Raw genomic sequence first — 19014 nt, 5'->3', positions numbered from 1 at the left:
GAGCTGCGGTCTTCCTCCCAGTCCCTTCTCTCTGTGCCCCGTTTTAGGGAAAAAAAAGTTGGTGGCACAAAGTTCGCTGTCCTCGCCCCCTCCTTTTGGAATACCCTTCCATTTTCCATTAGGTCTTCCGCCTCCTACTTTGAGTTTCGTAAAGCGTTGAAGACCTTCCTCTTCTCACAAGCCTTCTCGCCTTAACGTCCGTGCCTCACTCCCTCTGGGTCCGCATCCCTAGCGCCAAGAAACCGCCTGGTAGCCGTGCGCTTAATAAGTATTTTAACTTCAACTTAACTTCAACTTCAACTTCTTGTCTGATGTGCGTGTAATGAGCCATCGCTCGAAAGATGTGAGAGCTAGTGACTAAAAGCTAAGTATTGCTAATGTGCAGTGTCAGGGATGTTAAAGTCTGATTGGACTTGGTTAAAGTCCAATAGGATTTCTAAGTCACACAAATCACCCACTCTTTTGCAAAGGGCGAGCTGTCATTGGAGGAAGGAGGCGCTCTGGGTGGCGGGAGAGAAGTCTGGATTATCAAGTATAGGTGTCTGTGGGGAGGTTTATGTGGACAGTTTTTCGAGACTAGCGCTTTGTCCCAGGTGCCCACTGCAGCCCTCAGGACTGGGGAGATGTAGACTTCCACTGGCCTATGCTGTTTAGGGAGTCAGGGTATTTTCCAGATATGTATCCCTGCAATAGCTTGGTCTATGAAGCACCAATGTTTCTCTGACAGGGGCCAGGATCACTAAACCATGTACCTAAGTTGCGCCTCCTAATATACTGTGTCAAATGAGGTACTCCCCGCCCTCCGTCTTTCAGTGGCCAATAAGCTTGTTTATGGAGCATTCAAGCTCTTTTGCCTTCCCAAATGTAATGCTTGAGTACGTTTTGCAACTTTCCCAGGACATATGAGGGGCAGGGGGGGTTGAAGTGGGAGCATCTGTATCACATACAGTACTTTTGGCAGAAGCATAATTTTCACTGCTGCCAGTCTCCACATCCAAGTGAGAGAGTCTCCCATCAGAACATCAGGTCTGCCCTGGCTATGGAAAGAAGTGAACTACAGTTGAGTTCCACTGTTTTCTCTAAGGTGGCATGAATCCAGAGGCCCAGGTATGGAATCCCCTGAATGGCCCAAAGGAATGGAAAGAGGCGGTCCAGCTGAGCTCGCTCATCCTGCGAGACTCTGATACCCAACATCATTGTTTTTTGTAGATTAACTTTAAAACCAGATATTGTACCAAAAGTCTCCAATTCTGAGACCAAATTAGGGAAAGATGTCACAGGGTGGGTGAGTGATACCAAGACGTAATCTGCATACAAGGCCAATTTGTGCTCCCTGCCTCCCATCTGGATGCCCATTACCTGAGGATATACAAGGCGAAAAGAAAGGGGACAGAGGGAGCCCTGTCTAGTGCCTTGCATGATATTAAAGAGGTTTGACCACACTCCATTGACCCTGACCTGCGCCACTGGGTAAGTGTAATTGCACCATACTCACTGCTGAAAACAGGGACCAAGGCCGAACTCGGCCAGCACCTCATGCAAGTATGGCCAAAGTACCTGGTAAAACACTTTTTTGGTATAAACAGATATCAGTATTGCAGGTTTGTGTGACTGGTGGGATTTGGCCATAAGATGACAGAGGCACTTAGTGATATCACTGCAGCCTCTTTCCGGGATGAATCCTGTCTGATCCGAGTCAATTTGACTTTGCATGTAGTGGGTCAGGCTCACCTCCAATATGCTAGTGAAGATCTTGTCATCTAAATTCTATAGAGATATGGGACGGTAAGAGGCACAGTGTATTGGATCTTTCTTCAGTCTAGGAATCACTGTGATGATGGTATCTCTCATAGTGTCATTGAGAGTGCCCATGGAGCAAAAAAAAGTTGTACAAGCGGGATAGGAGTGGAGCAAGTATCGATGCAAAGGACTTCTAGAAGTTGGCGATTAAGCCATCCTTGGCAGGCGCCTTCCCTGTCTATATGGAAACCCACATTCGGCGGACCTCCACGGAAGAGCTGCTACACCACCGCCATCTAGGCCATGCCCCCTTGTGCTCATTATTTTAGATACAATATTCTGTCCACACAATATTTTTGGCTTCGATATTCTATCAGACAACCATAAAAGCTGGTGTAGCCACAATACAAAGGCCTATAATCAAGATAAATTATCAAAGGGGAGGGATAATATTAACCGGGTGAAGTCAGAAGTCTTCAGGCAAGGCTGTTTTAAGACTTGTTCTAGCAAATTTGCAGCTCATGTATTCGATGCACACTACATGGTGCTTAGTTCTGTGAAGCAAGACGCAAATTCCAACATCTGTTTGGCAATTTCAAGATACATGGAAGTATGTTCAAGACCTTTGGGGATATTTTTGGCACAGCGTAGGTCAGCTACATATGTGTGTAAGTTATGTGGATGAGGAGTAGGATATTTTTTCTCCATGTACAAATGATCCCGCTTGGTCCCTATGACCACACTTAGCTTAGGGAACACCATACGAAAAAGGAATTTCTTACAATAGTCTACTAATAAATGTCCTAAACACACTGTGAGAGGTATTTCACTTGCTATGATCCATGTTGTCACCATCTCACCTAAATTCCAAATTTATAGGCCTGGTCACAGGTAAAAAGGGGTGGGAGAAATCCAAGTGCACTATTCGTAATGGCCCTGCAGTGGCAATTTAGGGCCTGATTTAGAGTTTGGCAGATGGGATACTCCGTCATAAACATGACGAATATCCCATCTGCCATATTACAAGTGCATTATATTCAATGACACTTGTAATATGGTGAAAAGGATATCAATCACGTTTGTGACAAAGAATACCATCCGCCAAACTCTAAATAAGACTCTTGGCCTCCAGCAATTAAAAAAATTATCTGTTCAAAATGGGGGTCTCTAGTTGGCAATGGTATACACCTTTGTCCAAATAGGGACCCTTGCTTCTAGTCAGAGAAAGGGGGATACACTCCTGAATAACTCCTGCCCACCCCCTTGGTAGCTTGGTACGGGCAGACAGGCTTATCTCAGAGGCAGTGTGTGAAGCATTTGTGAACACATACATTAATACAGTGAAAACACTACAAATGAACACCACAACAGTTTAGAAAAATAAGTATCTTTATCCAAACAAGACCAAACAGTAAAGATCCACAATACGGTATTCAAAGCATCCTTAAAAAATAGGTTATTCACTTAAATCAAGCTTCTAGCAACAAATAACTCCACTCTGAGTTATTACGACTTCGTGACATAGGAAATCCCAAAATACGGCGCCGCCCGTAAGGTGCGCAGCTTCCGGCCCGGAGTCAAGCATAACCACAAAGAACAGTGCCTTGGAATTGCTGAAAACAAAGATAGTTCACAGCCTCGGGGAGGTGCGGCTTCGTTGGCGCTGCGCGGCGTTCGACTCCTTACGACCCCAGGGGAGCTGCAGCTTTGGTTCCTTACTGCAGCGCAGGAGAGGTGAGACGACGGTTCCTTACTGCATCAAGGAGATGACGTGACGATGGCGCCGAAACCACTGTTCCTTACAATGGCGTGATGTCGATGGATTCGGGCATTCACCCACGTCGAGGATCGGCTACACGATGATGAAGTCGGCTTCGGAGTCACAAGTCGGCGCAGCGCTCACGCACAGCTTTGAGCAGGTTACGGCGTCACTCGCTGGCGTCGATGTGGCATGGTGGCCGGCGTCGGGTCTACTTCGCAAGTCGGAGCAGCGCTCACGGCTTCGGTGCAGATTACGGCATCGCTCGCCGGCATCGGTGTTGCAATTTCCTTCTCTAGCAGCTAAAACAGCAGTTCTAGATGCAGGCAGACAGAAGGGGTGAAGTCTTTGTGTTCCTGAGACTTCAGAACAGGAGGCAAGCTCAATTTCTTGCCCTTGGAGATCTTCCTCAAGATAGTAAAAAGTGCACACAAAGTTCCTTTTCTCCTTTCCTTGGCAAAAAGTAACCACTACAGGCCAACCCCAAACAGCACTGGGGCAGTCTCCTCCTTCAGCTTCCTTGGTTGTTCTCCTTGGCAAAGGATTCGTCTTGATTCCCAGAAGTAATCTAAAGTTCTGGGGTCTGGGCCCCAATATTTATACTGCAAAATCCTTTGTTCTCTGAAGGCAGAGAGAGTCTGTACCTAGTCAAAACCATTTTTGTCCTCCTGGGTGCAGCTTCCTGGCAGGAGGTGGAGACAGCATTGTTTGAGAGCAGACCTGGCCCAGGTAGCTGAAAGGAAATATCCGCCCCCTACTCTCTATTTTATGCGAGCACAAGTCAGTGAAAGGAAATCTCATCCCCCTACTCTCTATTCAATGCAGGTCCTATTCAGCCCAGTCCCAACACACCAGACTGCTGGAGCCAAGGCCCTCTCCAGCCCCCTGTCACTCACAAACCAGACATGGAATACACAAATGTAGCAGAGTCATACTGGATAGTTAGGCAAGAAAATACCTACTTTCTAAAAGTGGTATTTCCAAACACAGAATGTAAAAATCACCCTCACTGTTAGACCTGTCAGCCCTAGGGTGGTCTTTCTCTGTTTTTTTTTCCCTTGCCTTGTTTTTTCCACCACTTTTTTTTTGTTGGACCTAGGTCTCTGGGCACCTTACCACTGCTAATCAGTGCTAAGGTGCAGGTGCTCTCTCCTACCAACATGGCTGCCACAGGCCCCTACTACTGCAGAGTGGTCTTTTTAGTACCACCCTAGTAGCCAGGAGCTGGCTGGGACCTTAAGATACTGTAGCAACACCAGCCCGCTTTTTCTGCCCATAGCTTAGACTGTGGAAGCTCCTGGAACCTTCCGGAACAGGGGAGGGGTCTCACTTTGCCGCCTTAGAGAGTGGTCACCTGACCTAGGGATATTTAAGGAAAGGAGGAAAACCTTTTTGTCAGTTGGGGCATCACTGGACCTGATGGAACCTCTGCAGGAGTCTTAGGCGGTAGGGCCTAGGGGAGGAACCTATACCAGTGGAAGTGACTGGGCCTAGGCACTGCCTTCTAAGTTGAGTAAGGGACTCTACCAAACCCACTGATCTGGCCCAGCGTGGGGGAAACCCAGGGGACCACCTGCAGTTATTTAAGGGAACCAGCCTGATCCTCAGCCACCAACTCCACCCCCCCTTTATCACCTAACCCCCAAGGAACTACCTGAGAAGGGCGCAGAAGCCATCAAGCGCCAAGAGACCACCTATTTACAATAAGGACTGCTGGGGGATCAACCAGGTATTAGTGCTGTATCATCCACGCGCTCCCCTGCTCAGCCTGTGCCCCCTGTGCTCTCCTACCCCAGTTGTGTTGCTAAACTGCCTGACCTGCCAGAGACTGCCTTCAAAGCGCTCTCCTGCTGTGCCCCCCGAGAAGCGATGAGCCATTAAGTACTGTTGCCTGCTAAAGCACTGTAAAGCCCCGAGCGCTGTGCTCTCAAAGAGCTCTCCTGCTGTGCCCCTTTGAAACGCCAACCGGCCCCATCACGCTGTGCCCCCAAAGCGCTTTGCCCTCAGAGTGCTAAATCGCGGCGATCTCTACTTTCCCCACTCACCGCCGCAGCCCGGTACTGGGATTGGGCCTTGCCGGGAGAAGTGCTGCCATTATCACCGCTGCAGCCCGGGGATTACTGGTGCTGCCCCCTTGTCGTCTGGAAGCAGTCTGGGCCTCGCTGACACCGCCACGGCCCGGCGCTTGTCTCGGGAGGCCCCCGCTGCTGTGTGCATCGTCGCGCCGACCCCCGGAGCCAGGAGAGGACCGCTGTAGTGCAGCGGTAGGCCCCGAAGCCGCCACCACCCTCACGTGACGGGGCGCCCAGTCGCGTCATCAGCCGCGCTTCCGCCCTTGTTGCCCCGCCATTGGTTGACTCTGCCGCACCTCCTTGCCGGCCGCGCTAGGATTGGCGGCCGGTGTCTCACCCCCTCAGGAGCGGCCTCCGATTAGGCCCGACGCTAGGAGAAGCCCCGGAAGCACCACGAACCAGAACACACATCGGAAAGGGGGCTCGCAGGAGAGCGCGAGGCCCCTCCTTTTGCTGCAGGCCCCCACTGGGCCCCACCACCGTCCTGGGCCGCGCAGGCCTCCCCAGGGCCCGATAGTGCCGACACCATCCCTGGGGGAGGGCGGAAGTTCCCGGAAGACGCGGGTGCTGCCCAGGAGCCTCTGTTATCGAGAGAGGCAGCCCCGCGACCGCCCCTCCCCGCAGGAGTCTGAAGCCGGGCCCTGCAGATCCCCGTAAGCTCCTGATCAGCCTGCCAGCCAGGGAGAACTAAGTAAGTGGGGAAACTGTGTGGAATAACACAGGACTTGGCCTGAAACTGCTCAATTAAGCCCTGTTGTGTGACCCCAAGTGACTTGTGACCCTGATCTTACTAAAAGTGTTTCATCTAGGTTTTGGATGCCCATGATCCCAGGGGGAGGTGTATGGTGCCTGGGCTATACTACCCTGTTCACCTGCAATGAGTTATGCTGGCAGTTGCCTGTAATGCAATGTTTTCAATTACCCATAGGAACTGTTGTTCCCTTCACTAAAACTGCTGAGGTTAATGTTGATGTTATGCAGACCTAATGAAATAACGCCTGTGTTTTGAAGGAATGGTTTTACTGATATCTATGCCTTTCTAATGAAATGTTGCCTGAGTCCTCATGAAATGGATTTACATGTGCCTACAATGAAATGTTGCTAATGAGTTAATGCTGAATTGATTACCCTTAATGATTTGGCAGCCTTGAATTTGATCTAGATAAAAGTATATTGATTTTAACAGACCAGCTGGTGTGGTGTCAATTATTGTGTGCGTTTCCTGTCTCAGTGGGAGTGTGTGCTGCACTGCTACACCTAAGCTTTCGGGTGCCTTCCTGCTCGCGCCAAGCTACCCCCATGGAATTGGTGACCCCAGTTCTCACACTCACTAAAAGATGTATTTTAACATTCTGAGTTCAGGCATACTAAACTCGAAGTTTTACCTTGTTCCCTGGGTCAGTTAGGATTATAATCAAACTGCCCATTCTGGCCTATGGGAACAGGCAGCCTTGCAATAGTGAAAAACGAAATTGGCTGTAATTCACTATCAGGACATGCCACACACATCAAGGCATGTCCTACCTTTTACATACAATGCACCCCGCCCATGGGGGTAACTTGGGCCTACCCCAGGGGTGACTAACATGTAGAAAAGGGAAGGTTTGGGGACTGGCAAGTGGGTGCACTTGCCAAGTCGACATGGCAGTCCCAGACTGCACACAGGCTCTGCAATGGCAGGCATATTTTAAAAGCTGCTTCTGTGGGTGGCACAACCAGTGCTGCAAGCCAACCAGCAGCATTTGATGTACAGGCCCTGGGCACACATGGTGCACTGTACAAGGGTCTGACAAGTAAATCAAATAGCCAATCATGAAGTCACTAATCCATTACAACAATTTACAATAGAGAGCATATGCACTTTAGCAATGATACGCAGTGGTAAAGTGCCCAGAGTCATAAAACCACCAACAACAGGTCAGAAAAAGTTCAGGGAAGACCCTGCAAAAAGGGCCAAATCCAACAATATCTATGCAAAGTCAGGAGTTTGGGAGGAAGAGAAGGCTTAGGATTTCCATTATCTCCATCTATTCATCTGTGACAACTTTCCAGACTCCTTTGCTTCGTTTTTAAAAGGGCCAGTCAGGGTAAGATAGGGGCAGGTATAAGGTCTGGAGAGAGCTTTGTGAGCCTTCCACCATCGTACGCTTTGCCTGTGAGAGACCATGCCACAAGACACTATTGTAGAACAGGAAACACATTAAACTGTAAATATGAAACTGGAGCTATAGTAGGAGCACTTACGGATGGTTTCAGGATGAGTGTCAATGATAAGCTTACCTGTGCCCTTTAAGAACTCATGCACAATCAACTAGAGTTCAGAAATAGCCTGAAAAAGAGTAGTAGAGAAGGGACACATTGCTGAACAACAACCCTTGCTAGACCTACTGGAGAAAAACTGGGAGATCTTTTCCAAATTCTATACTGAATCCCTACTCCAAAAAGTTTCTCCAAGAACTGTGGGACACAGTTCTTTGAGCACCCATTGACAACATATGAGTCTAGGACTGCTTTATCTTCTAGTAAAATTCCCTCCTGCAGACTGAGGGGCCATGAAGCTGAGAAGCACCTTTACCAGAAGGAGCCAATTCAACAATGAGAGGACTCCACTTGATGAATGCAGTACTGGGCAGATGTGGTTGCCCTATGCCAGTTGTGGGATTCCCCCGACAATTGCCACCAAGTGCACTTGGCTCATTTTGACTGATCCTGGTCTACAAAGGAGTTGGGTTTGGTAAAGGAGCCTCTATTCAATTGACCCACACATGTTGAAGTCACAAACATAGTAAAGTTGTAATCAGGCTGTACTGTAATATAGTAAAATGAAAGGCGGGTATCACCACATGACACTCAATCTGGATTTTCCTCTGCGAATGGTTGAGCCTAGATTTCTGGGTTGGAGGCAATTTTCATCATCATACGCAAGAGACCTTATCAATAATGGAAAGATTATGTTCGAGAAGACAGACTGTAGAAGGCCTTAGATTAATCAACTAAAGACGATTATAGACTGATTCAATTGTTACATTGAGTTTAATAAGATCAGAGCAGGAAGGGGGATAGTGGAAAAAAGAAAAAACACATATAGACAAACTTCACAGAACCCGCCTTTAGAAAAGATCATCAAGATTTTTATACAGCTAGAGACCTACCCATGTATGTGCAAATGTGCCCTGCCAGTGGACACAAGGCAGCAAGCAGGCTCTGTGGAGCCCAAGTATGTATGTAGTCTCACTTCAGTTGTGCACATTGCTGCTGTTGGAATCCCTCAGGCCAAAGAACTACCAGCAGCTGAAGGAGGAGAAGTGCATGTCCCAGAGGGTCTCCCTCAGTCTGGAATACACTCTAAATACACCTTGAAATTTTAGATTCCAGTAGGTCCGGAAAATATACTTCTGGAGGCTGAGGCACACTGCCATGATCAAAAAGCAGCACATCCTTTGTAAAAAGGCCTACTGTAGCACTTGCTGCTCAAGTTTGTGGGAATGCTTCCTGGTGGGTTCCAAGACCACTAGGCCAAGAAAATCATCATTGTGTCCAACAGTTTATTTGAAATGCCCCCTGGGTTGGGTAGCATAACATAGCAAGCCTAAAGTAGAAACATTTTGATTATCCCCAGGGTGTGCCAGTGCCCCAGGTGCAGGGCAAGCCCTTGAAAAGAGTTCACCATGCTTGTCATCTTCCAACAAAAGCCACTGGTGAAGGTAGGTAAAACAGGAGGATCAGCAATGCTCAAGGGTGCAGCTGCACCACTTTTCAATACACCCCTTGAATGGCAGAAAAGCGTGCTGGACTTCCATGCACTGGGAACAGTCAGGCCTGTGAGGAATCTGACCTGCGACTAGGAGGTTTCCGAGGCCTTGGCACATTGAATGTGGAGCCCTCACTGCTCTCCCATGCCGGGAGAGAGAACAGGATACAACTTCCCTGCTGGGAAAGAGAAGAACTGGGCAGACTGTGTGGGCTTGGCTCCTGCACAATCCACATCCAGAAAGTAAGCGGGTGCCCCATGTAAGGCAATGGCACCAATTTGAAATGAAAGGTGAACACTCCAATAGGCTCTTTGTTAAAAATACAAGCACAGGATAAAGGCAAAGGAATTCTTTTAAGGCAGTAATGGCTTCAAGGAGAAAGACCCAGGGTGCTAAAAGCACCCCAGAAGCCTCTGGGGCACATAAACACTTGCATGATTTGCTTGCTGCACCTTAGGAGGACAGTGGCAATGCAGGAGTCTTGTGGTTGTGTTGGGATGCACCCACAAGTCGTAGTCCTTGAACTGCCCTGCCACACTACTGAGAGTCAAAAACTAATAAAGAGACCAGAGGTGAAAGATCACAGTTATTTCAATTGTTGCTCAGTACCTTTTGACTACCCTGTGACCTTCTGATCCTAATTAGTCTCAGAGACCATAGGATATATATTATTTAAAATGTCTTGTTAGCAGCAAGGCTATTTACAGTCCACTCCTGAAATTGGATGAGCTATTATCATCGATAAATCTCTGATGGACACATATTGGGTCAACATATGCCATAGAGAGACTTACATCAATTGTTTATGATAAGCTGGATCCATTTGAGAAATGTGGACTCTGTCCACACATATGTAAACATAACAGGATTAGATGGAAATGTAACAGTACATAAGTCAACAACACTGATGAGATCCAATTTGTGTAACATGTGCCCGATACTAGATGACTGAGGTTTAGATGAGTCGACTGGGGATATAGCTCCTTATGTCCAACAATACATACAAATGTATACACATAAGACACTTGATAGTGGTGTTTAATGTAGAGATGATTCATACAATCATATATGTGCCTTTATGGTGAAGGTACACAATAAGAGAAATGCATAAACGTCTATCATACTGTGATAGAAAACATGTGATAAACTTATATATATATATATATATATATATATATAGTTGGGACAAACCATATTCTGTAGGATGGCTGAAGGTAAACAGCTGGGAATAAATAACAGTAAATTGTCTCTTCTATAAAGACGATCAAGGGGAAAAACAAACAATGCATGATTGCCTGTGTCACAGTATTGCTTAAGGTACATCTTACAGCAGGAGCCTGAAAAAAACATACCTCTTTAGCAGGAGAACTTGGTTTAAAGGGTGTAGCCTCTTTAATTTTTTCCTCTGTTTTCTTTAGTGGTGGTAATGGCCTGTCTGAATGAAAAGGATTTACGTCAAAGTATTCTCGTGGGTACATATTTAGCCTGAAAGGTCCACCTTTAAGTTGGCTCCTGTGTCTTTCATTCTCTGCCTGTAAAACAAGATCAGAATTTCCTTTAAAGGACAAACGAAAGCTTGGTGTTTGGTGTTAAAAGTCAGAATTATCACAAAGACCTACCATAAGTCATTCTCAAAACATTAAATACAAATATAAACCAATTAGCAACCGACTCATACTCATCAGTATGGAGAAATGTGTCTTTGTCAATGAGTCAGGCCAAAAGTAATCTGCAAAAGTTGCCTAAAGGGTTGCCTGTTCATGGGGGGAGTAGGACCGGGAGTTGCCGTCTTTAAGGTGAGGATAATGCGGACTCCATTCCATGTTTTGTATATTATATGACTTGCCTGTTTGGCAATGGTTACCGCTGATGTAATGTAAATAACTTTATTGCATGCAAGATTGTGTACAAGTGTTGCACAATATTAAGTTAAGGCACTGCGCAGTTAGAAGAGTATTTATCCCAATATAAAGTTGAAAGTGGTCAATGTGGGTGCTTCAAAGTTGGCAGTCCAATATGTGTTCCAATATTTTGACAAAGAGGGACGGCTGAAAGGCCGATGTCACTAAACTATACCTCCAAGTATGATATGAACACTCAAATTACTGTCCTTGACCTAATGTCCAGAGGTCATTCCATGGTCTATGAGACCCATGGTTTGAGGGTCATCCTCTCTTGAGCGCAGAGGGAAGTGACCAGTTTAGAGTCAAACAATTGTGATTACTATTTAGAAGTAGTTGAAGTGTTTATATTTTAAATATTTTTTTATTTTATTTTTAGAGTTTTATATACCGCGAACTAGACCCGAAGATATCCGGTATCAGAGCGCTTTACATAGCACTAGTTTCATTACACAAGGACACATTCATTTTTTTGCTAGGCACAGGGAGATTAAGGGCCAGATGTAGGTAATTTTTATTTACCGACCTCTTAAATACCGAGTCATACCGACTCGGTATTTAAGAGGTCGGAAAATAAAAATACCGAGATGTAGGTAATTGCAGATGTGCAATTACCGAATCGGAAACAGTCGGTAATTTCCGATGTGGTAAATACCGACCAGTTAATGCCCATGCATTCCTATGGGCTTTGAAGCCCATAGGATTGATTGGGCATATACCGGTCGGTATTTACCACATCGGAAAATACCGACTGTCACAAGGGTGCAGGGGGTGTCACTTTGACACCCTCTGGCACCCCCAAAAGAGGCTCGGGTGCCATGTGGCAGGCATACCTGCCCTAAGGGCAGGTCTGCCTGTCATATGGCATAGGTGTGCATGCACACATGTGCATGCACACCAGAAACGGTATTTTACCATCAAGTAGTATTTGATGGTAAAATACCGATGTGGTACTGCTTGTGGGACTCAGAAGAGTCCCACCTACATACCAATTGTCCGGAATCAGTAATGATACCGACTCGGTATTTTACATACTCGGTAAATTTACCTACCGGTAAATTTACCGAGTCTGTAAATTACAGGGACCTACATGTCAAATTGCTTTTACCGGGTGGTAACGGCCGAATTCGGCCGTTACCACCCGGTAAAAGCCTACCTACATCTGGCCCTAAGTGATTTACCCAGATTCACAGGATGTTGAGCGTCATTGCCGAGACGCGAACATGGTTCCCTAGCTTCGAGGTCAACACCTCTAGCCGTAAGGCTACATCCTGTCAGGACAATAAGAAGCACAATTTACACTACATTTAGATCCAGCCTCTCCATTGAGTGTAGAGGTAAAGAGCAGGGTTCATGAGATAGTGAGTATCAGTTGCTTATTTCATTACCAACATCACACTTGTTACAGAACAGAGATATAACAGGAAGGGTAGTTAAGGAGCGGATGTCTGCTCCACTAAGGAGAGAGGTAAATGATCCTAGCTGGAATGACTATGTAGACAGGGCTGTTAGTCTGGCGCAATGGCCAGTATCTCAAGAAAGAGATGAGGATTTTAGATGGACTGAAGATAATTTACGACCTTTGCAGAAACAGACGGGGAGCATAATAGTTTCACCAGAGAGTGTTCAGGAATGGTTATCACTAAGTCAGGATAGAAGAGATGCAAGGGAAGCACGGAAAGAAGGATATTATGATAATCTATCAGGACACATTCAGGAACATTTTGGGAAGATGGGAAGTAGAGTAGAGTAGAAACAAAGGCCTGTAGATAACATGGGTGAAATATTTCAAACTTGAGAGGCTAGGCACCCTATTTATGACACTAGCATTCAAGAAAGGTCTTATCAATTTTGATCACACAAAAGGAGTGATGGGATTGGCTAATCGCACCAACACTAGAGAAGGAGAGGAGGACATGTTCCTTAAAACTAGGACACCCTGAGTAACAGCTTCAGTAGTTACGGTTTAAGGGAACACGTTGTCAGACAAATTCTAGGATGGGATCTTGTGAAACTATAGGAGGATTGAGACTACAGGAAAAACCTGCGTAGTAGATGAGTGTTTAATCAGTTCTGTGCGGGACTGATCTCACCCATAGTGAGATAGTAGCCGAGGGGGGAAATAGTTGGTACAGTGTTGTACCCTATGTGGATAATTTAGCAGGATGGACTGAAGGTTTACCCCCAAAGATGAGTCCATGGCCACAGGAAGGGTCTTCTGCTCCATTTGACATGGAAAATGCTTAGGATTGCATTCTTTATGGTGAGGGAGATCCGGACAGGGATTATCCCTACATGCGGAAATGTTTGTGTGTGTGGCAAAAATAGGCCAGACAGCACAAACCCCAACATTCTGTTACTCCTATATATCAGATGCCCCTGATAGGTAAGGGACCTGGGGCACTTCATTATGTTCCTTGGCCACAAATGAACAAGGAGAATCTTAAAAAGTTGTTACCCCCACTTACAGAGGAAGGAGAGAAATAGATTAGGTCCTTTGCGGAAAACTGCAGGCATCACCTTGGCAGTAATGGACATAAAGAGTTTACTTATCTCTCTCATAGGAGATGAGACAGACACTGTTTCCCAAAAGGCTGGAGTGAGAAATGTTACCCTCAGTGAGACTAGGTATGATGGTTTTCCATTCAACTTAGTCCGGACAGTGTTCTGAGATCAGCTGAGGAAGATGTATCCTGATAGGCAAGGGACCCCACTCAGTTTCTTAGCAGGAGGAAAGAAAAATAAACTTAAGAAGTAGGTCAGGGTTGGGATGTAACAGGGGGAAATGCTGTGTTGTTTTATAATGTAATAAAGAAGGGGTTCCCCTCTAATATACAGGATAATCTAGACAATATAGTGTCATTGGAAGCCAAATCCTGGACAGAGAGAGATACAGGCACACATAATCCATTTTTGTAAAAAGAAACAAGAGAAAGAGAGGAATAAGCAGGAGGTGACAGAGAAAGCAGAAGCCGAGTTAGTGCAGCAAAAGTTGGCAAAGAAAGGAGCAGTGGAAGGAGCTGTAGTAGCAACCACCACTCAGATGACTACAATGTCTGTGGGATTGGTCCCAGGGACCGCCCAACAACAGTATCCACAACGGCAGGCCAGTGTAAGGGCACAATGATGTAGCAGAGGAGGAGGTATAGGAAGAGCAGGATAGGTCGCAAGATAGGTCCTCAGAATTGATCAAACATGTCATTATTGTCACAGATATGGACATTTTATTAAATATTGCAGGACAAAGAGATGGGATAAAAAAATGGAGAGAGAAATGTTTACAATCAGCCAGGAGATACAGTAGTACAGCCACAGTCCAACCTGCTAATAATATATGTACCTCAGACACCACCACAGAAAACGTGCAGCAACCATCATTGCCTCAAGTACTACAAATGCCAACACAGCAAAGTTACCAAGCACCCCCAATGGAAACACCACTTCAAAGTGGACAGGGAGGTGTGATTGTGAGTGGAGGAAACCCCCCCCAAACTAATTATGTAGGAGGATATATGCAAAGAAGGTGCCCACAGAGTAGTTCCATGTGATCAGAATGGTCAGTGAGGGACAGATCAGATGAGGAACCCACTGTGACGGTAGCTATCAATAACAAGAGGTATGCATTCCTCATAGATACGGGAGCAACCCAGTCTTGTATTATAGAGGGAGACTTTCCAATTTCTAATAGATCAATGGACACACAAGGTTTTTCTGGGGTGGTGATGAGGGTTCCATTTACTAAACCAGTGGAGAGGGAAATAAAGGAAGGTACATTGATGGTCATTTACTCTTCTGTCTGACTGCCCCAACTAATCTATTAGGGAGATATCTTATGGCTGAGTTAAACATGACAATACATTTTGAGCCCGACGGTACTATGATTTGTTGTACACCTGGAGTTCCACCGTCTAGAATCATGTCAGTAACAGTAGAGTCTGCTACTGATGCTCAAATCAGAGCTTGATCCACTGATATAGAAGCATTTACCACAGCGATATACACAATAATAGCGGAAATGCCAGAGTTACTGGGAAGGGAGGTTCAGTTACCTAAAGAGTTCCTTTTCCAGTGACAAGGGCAAGATTCCTGGACTCCTGACAGTGAGTTGATACCACAAATAAAGGCTTTAGAGATAACAGCGACCTATGGTGCCCTGATAGCCTGTGATCACAACCATGTTTTATGGGCATGTGTTATATTTATTGAGCCAAGTAAAATGTTTAAGGAAATACTGGATGACCAACTGATGATGAGCCTAAGAAAACAGTTATAGTCTTTCAGGATGACATACTGTTGAGAACAGTATTGGAAGTAAGGACGCCCACACTAGGTAGAGCTTTTGATTCTGTCAGGGATGCAGATCTTTCCCAAGTGCCAGACACCATGTGGATTAAGGGTCCCCATGATGTAGGCCTTATTCGTACTGCTAGTCCATTCATAATTGCGTTGACAGAAGGTGCTATGATACCGAGGGTGAGACAGTATCCCCTTTCCAAAGAAGCAGATGAAGCTATCGCTCCTACTATACAGGTGTTGCTAGAGCAAGGAATAATTCACTCTGGAGTGTATCCTTGTAATACCCCTATTTACCCGATTAAGAAATCCAAGGGTAATACTTGGCATATAGTTCAAGACCTGCACCCCCTGAACGATATAGTGGTAGCAGAATTCCCAATTGTTCCTGACCCTTCCATTATTTTGACAAATATTCCTCAGGATGCTACATTGTTTTCTATCATAAATCTCAAGAATGCTTTCTTGAGCATCCATCTCCATCCAGCCAGTCATTATTTGGAAGCGTTCTCCTATCGCGGGACTCAGTATGTGTATTCTCATTTGCCTCAAGGGTATTGCGAGTCCACTAGCATTTTCAACAGAGTGGTGAAAAATTACCTGTCAATCTTTCAGTGTGACAGTACTTGGATACAGTATGTCGATGACATTAATTTGCAGACCTCCAGAACAACAGTGTTGAAAAGATTTCTTTTGGTTACTCTTGTACAGAGAAGACACGGTACAGGAAGAAAAAGTTCAGCATTGTCAGGTGGGGGTCCAATATCTAGGACAGTTATTGTCAGCTTATGGTTGACTAATAACTCCTGAGAGAGCAGCATCTATACATCAAATGACTGAGTCAGAAAATGTTATGGGAATGCAGAAGTTTCTTGATCTCTTTAACTACGTGAGACAGTGGGTCTTTAATTACAGCACTTTATTAGCACCGTTGCTGACTTAAGATAACATGGACACACAAAATGAGGGAAACATTTCAAATATTGAAGACTGAGATAACGAATGCCCCAGTTTTGGGGACTCCTGATTACACCAAGGAGTTCATCTCTTTTGTCACTGCAATGGTCAAGTGATGACAGCTGTCCTTAGGCACATAAACCCATTGCATACTTTAGTGGACAGTTAGATTTAGTGATGAGAGGACATTATCCTTGTGAGCAGGCTCTCGCCTCCGCAGCATTTGCAGTACCGAAAAGTACCCCCATTGTAAAGTGGGCAACTTGACGCTCTTTGCAGAACATGCAGTGTCAGCTTATTATTCAGAAGGCTAAGACTACTTTAACTACACAGAGAGTATCAGGATACGGATTGATACTGTCATTACCATATTTGAAGGTTGTGAAGTGTCATAAAGATAATCCAGCGACATTTTTTACTCATCCTATAATAGACTAGGAGGATGAAGTGCATGACTGTGCAAGATAATGAATCTCGTCAAGCAACAGAGGATCTGATTCCTAGTAGCATTGTCAATTATCTTGATGGTTCTCTACCATTTACCAGGACACAGGAGTAAGGCACACAGGTGCAGCAGTAGTCAGGACAGAACAGCATGATTCCTCAGACACACTCCACACAGTAGAACAGTTAACACTACCAGCACATTATTCTGCACAAGCAGCAGAAATGATAGCCTTGGTAGCAGTTCTTAGCAAGGAATAGGAAAAGTCATCCCAGTCTATTCAGATTTGGCTTATGCAGCTATACTACTATCCTAGATGTAGGGAGTGTTAAAAGTGTTATTTCCAACTCTTCCGACACTGTTCTTAATACTCTGTGGTATTCAATTAATTTTAGCATGCTGTAGAAGGATCAGTTCAAAGGCAGGAGGGATGTTTACAGTTAGGACACATACGAGTGGTAGATGCTCAGGGTAATATATATATCATCTAATTCCAAGTACAGATGCAGGATTAGAGCCAGCAGTTGAAATATCAATTAGAAGGGGGAATTTTAGAGAGGAAACTAAGTGTGAAGTTACACCATTGTAGACAATACTGGAGAGAGTCACAGAGTTATACGTGGTGACAGAGCAGTGCAGGCCTAAGTTTCAAAACGAGGCAAGATGGGTGAAGAGTTCATTAGGAAATAGAGTTCATGATCAGCAAGGTCTTAGTTATAGGAAAACCTGTGTTTGCAAGCCCAAAGTAATTTATGGTCACAGCACAACAAGCACATATTCTGTTTTCTCAGTAAATTGAAAACATGATTGAATAATAGGAGCAGGAGATAGAAATACCCAAGGGTACACAGAATCTGATAAGAAGACTTGGGAGCAGAAGACGAACAGACCATGTGAAAGAAGTAAATACATGCATTGCTAAGCATTGATAATATTACAATAAAGAATGTATAGAGGAATAAGTCAGGAGTTTAAAGACACAGGTGTTGTGATGTTTTGTAATAAATATGTAATTATTGAGTAACCTATTATTTGACCTTTTGTAAGACACATTGTTCTTATTACTATTTAAGGGACTACCTGTGAGCATCCATTTGAGACCGGCTATTTACCTGTGTGGAGAAAGCTACTCTCCCTGCCGCGACAGTAAACCTGCTTTTGCCTTGCCAAGAGTAGGCCTGTCTTTTTTTTTAAATCTCAGATTCATCACAACATTGGCCCACCATGACTGGATACAAGCATAGTTTTTTCACTTCATTGTTTTGACACAAACGAAAGTTAAAAGTAAAAAAAAGTCACAACCAGTGCATGGCAGCACAAAGTAATGGGAGGAAGCCAGGGGAAGTTTCAGGTACATGATCTGGCTGCAAGTGTGCCATTTCGGTGGTCAAGGTAATACCCCCCAGTAATATCTGGAGTATCACCTGCCCTCAAGGACGGCTTTAACTCTGGTGACGCCTGGTGTGACACAGTGTCATTCTCTCAAATGCATTTAATTTGTTTTATAGCACCATACATACCAGTGTAGAGTGTCACAGCAATTTACATCACACATACACATTATAGAGAGACAAAGAATCATATGAGGGTAAATCAGCCTATAGTAAATCTGACATGAGACAAGGAGGAGTCCTAGGTGTAGGAATCGAGTCAGGGGTATATTTGGGTAGGTGGTATATTTTAAGAGCGTTTGGTCTGAAGAAGCACAAACTCAGGATTTAAAAAATACCACAGCGGTTGGGGTTGGCTTTAGTAATAAGAATATATTTCTACCCACAAAAACCCTTTTTAGCAACATTACAGAAATAAAAGACTAGGGAAATCAGAACGTTCTAACCTATACCATTCAGTTTGCATGCAGCTTTCTTATGACAGTCCATACGTCACTATGCTATTAGGATTGTAACTAAGATTGTAACTAATGAACTGCAAGCAACAAAAGGATCTCTGTGACAAAAGCAGTAACTCACTGAGTTATCCACATAAAATACAATCCTGTAGTCTGCATGGCACACGTTCTTTGCAGCACACATATTAACCCTCTGTGCTACTTAATGGTGAGTCTAAACTGCCCCTAGACAGAAATCATCTCTCT

General features: G+C 45.0%; 1 protein-coding gene across 1 annotated transcript in view; it reads right to left on the bottom strand.

Annotated features, from left to right (window-relative positions):
- CFAP96 (cilia and flagella associated protein 96) overlaps window positions 1–19014 on the bottom strand; it is a 221294-nt gene that overhangs the window by 29045 nt on the left and 173235 nt on the right. Inside the window, exon 4 of the mRNA XM_078678866.1 lies at window positions 10676–10855. Within this exon, the coding sequence (XP_078534992.1) occupies window positions 10676–10855 (180 nt within the window). The remainder of the gene's footprint in view (window positions 1–10675; window positions 10856–19014) is intronic.

Source organism: Lissotriton helveticus, chromosome 2_2 (genome assembly GCF_964261635.1).
Source record: "Lissotriton helveticus chromosome 2_2, aLisHel1.1, whole genome shotgun sequence".
Taxonomy (NCBI): domain Eukaryota; kingdom Metazoa; phylum Chordata; class Amphibia; order Caudata; family Salamandridae; genus Lissotriton; species Lissotriton helveticus.
Note: the sequence above shows the minus strand (reverse complement) of the source record. Positions and strands in the feature narration are given on the sequence as shown.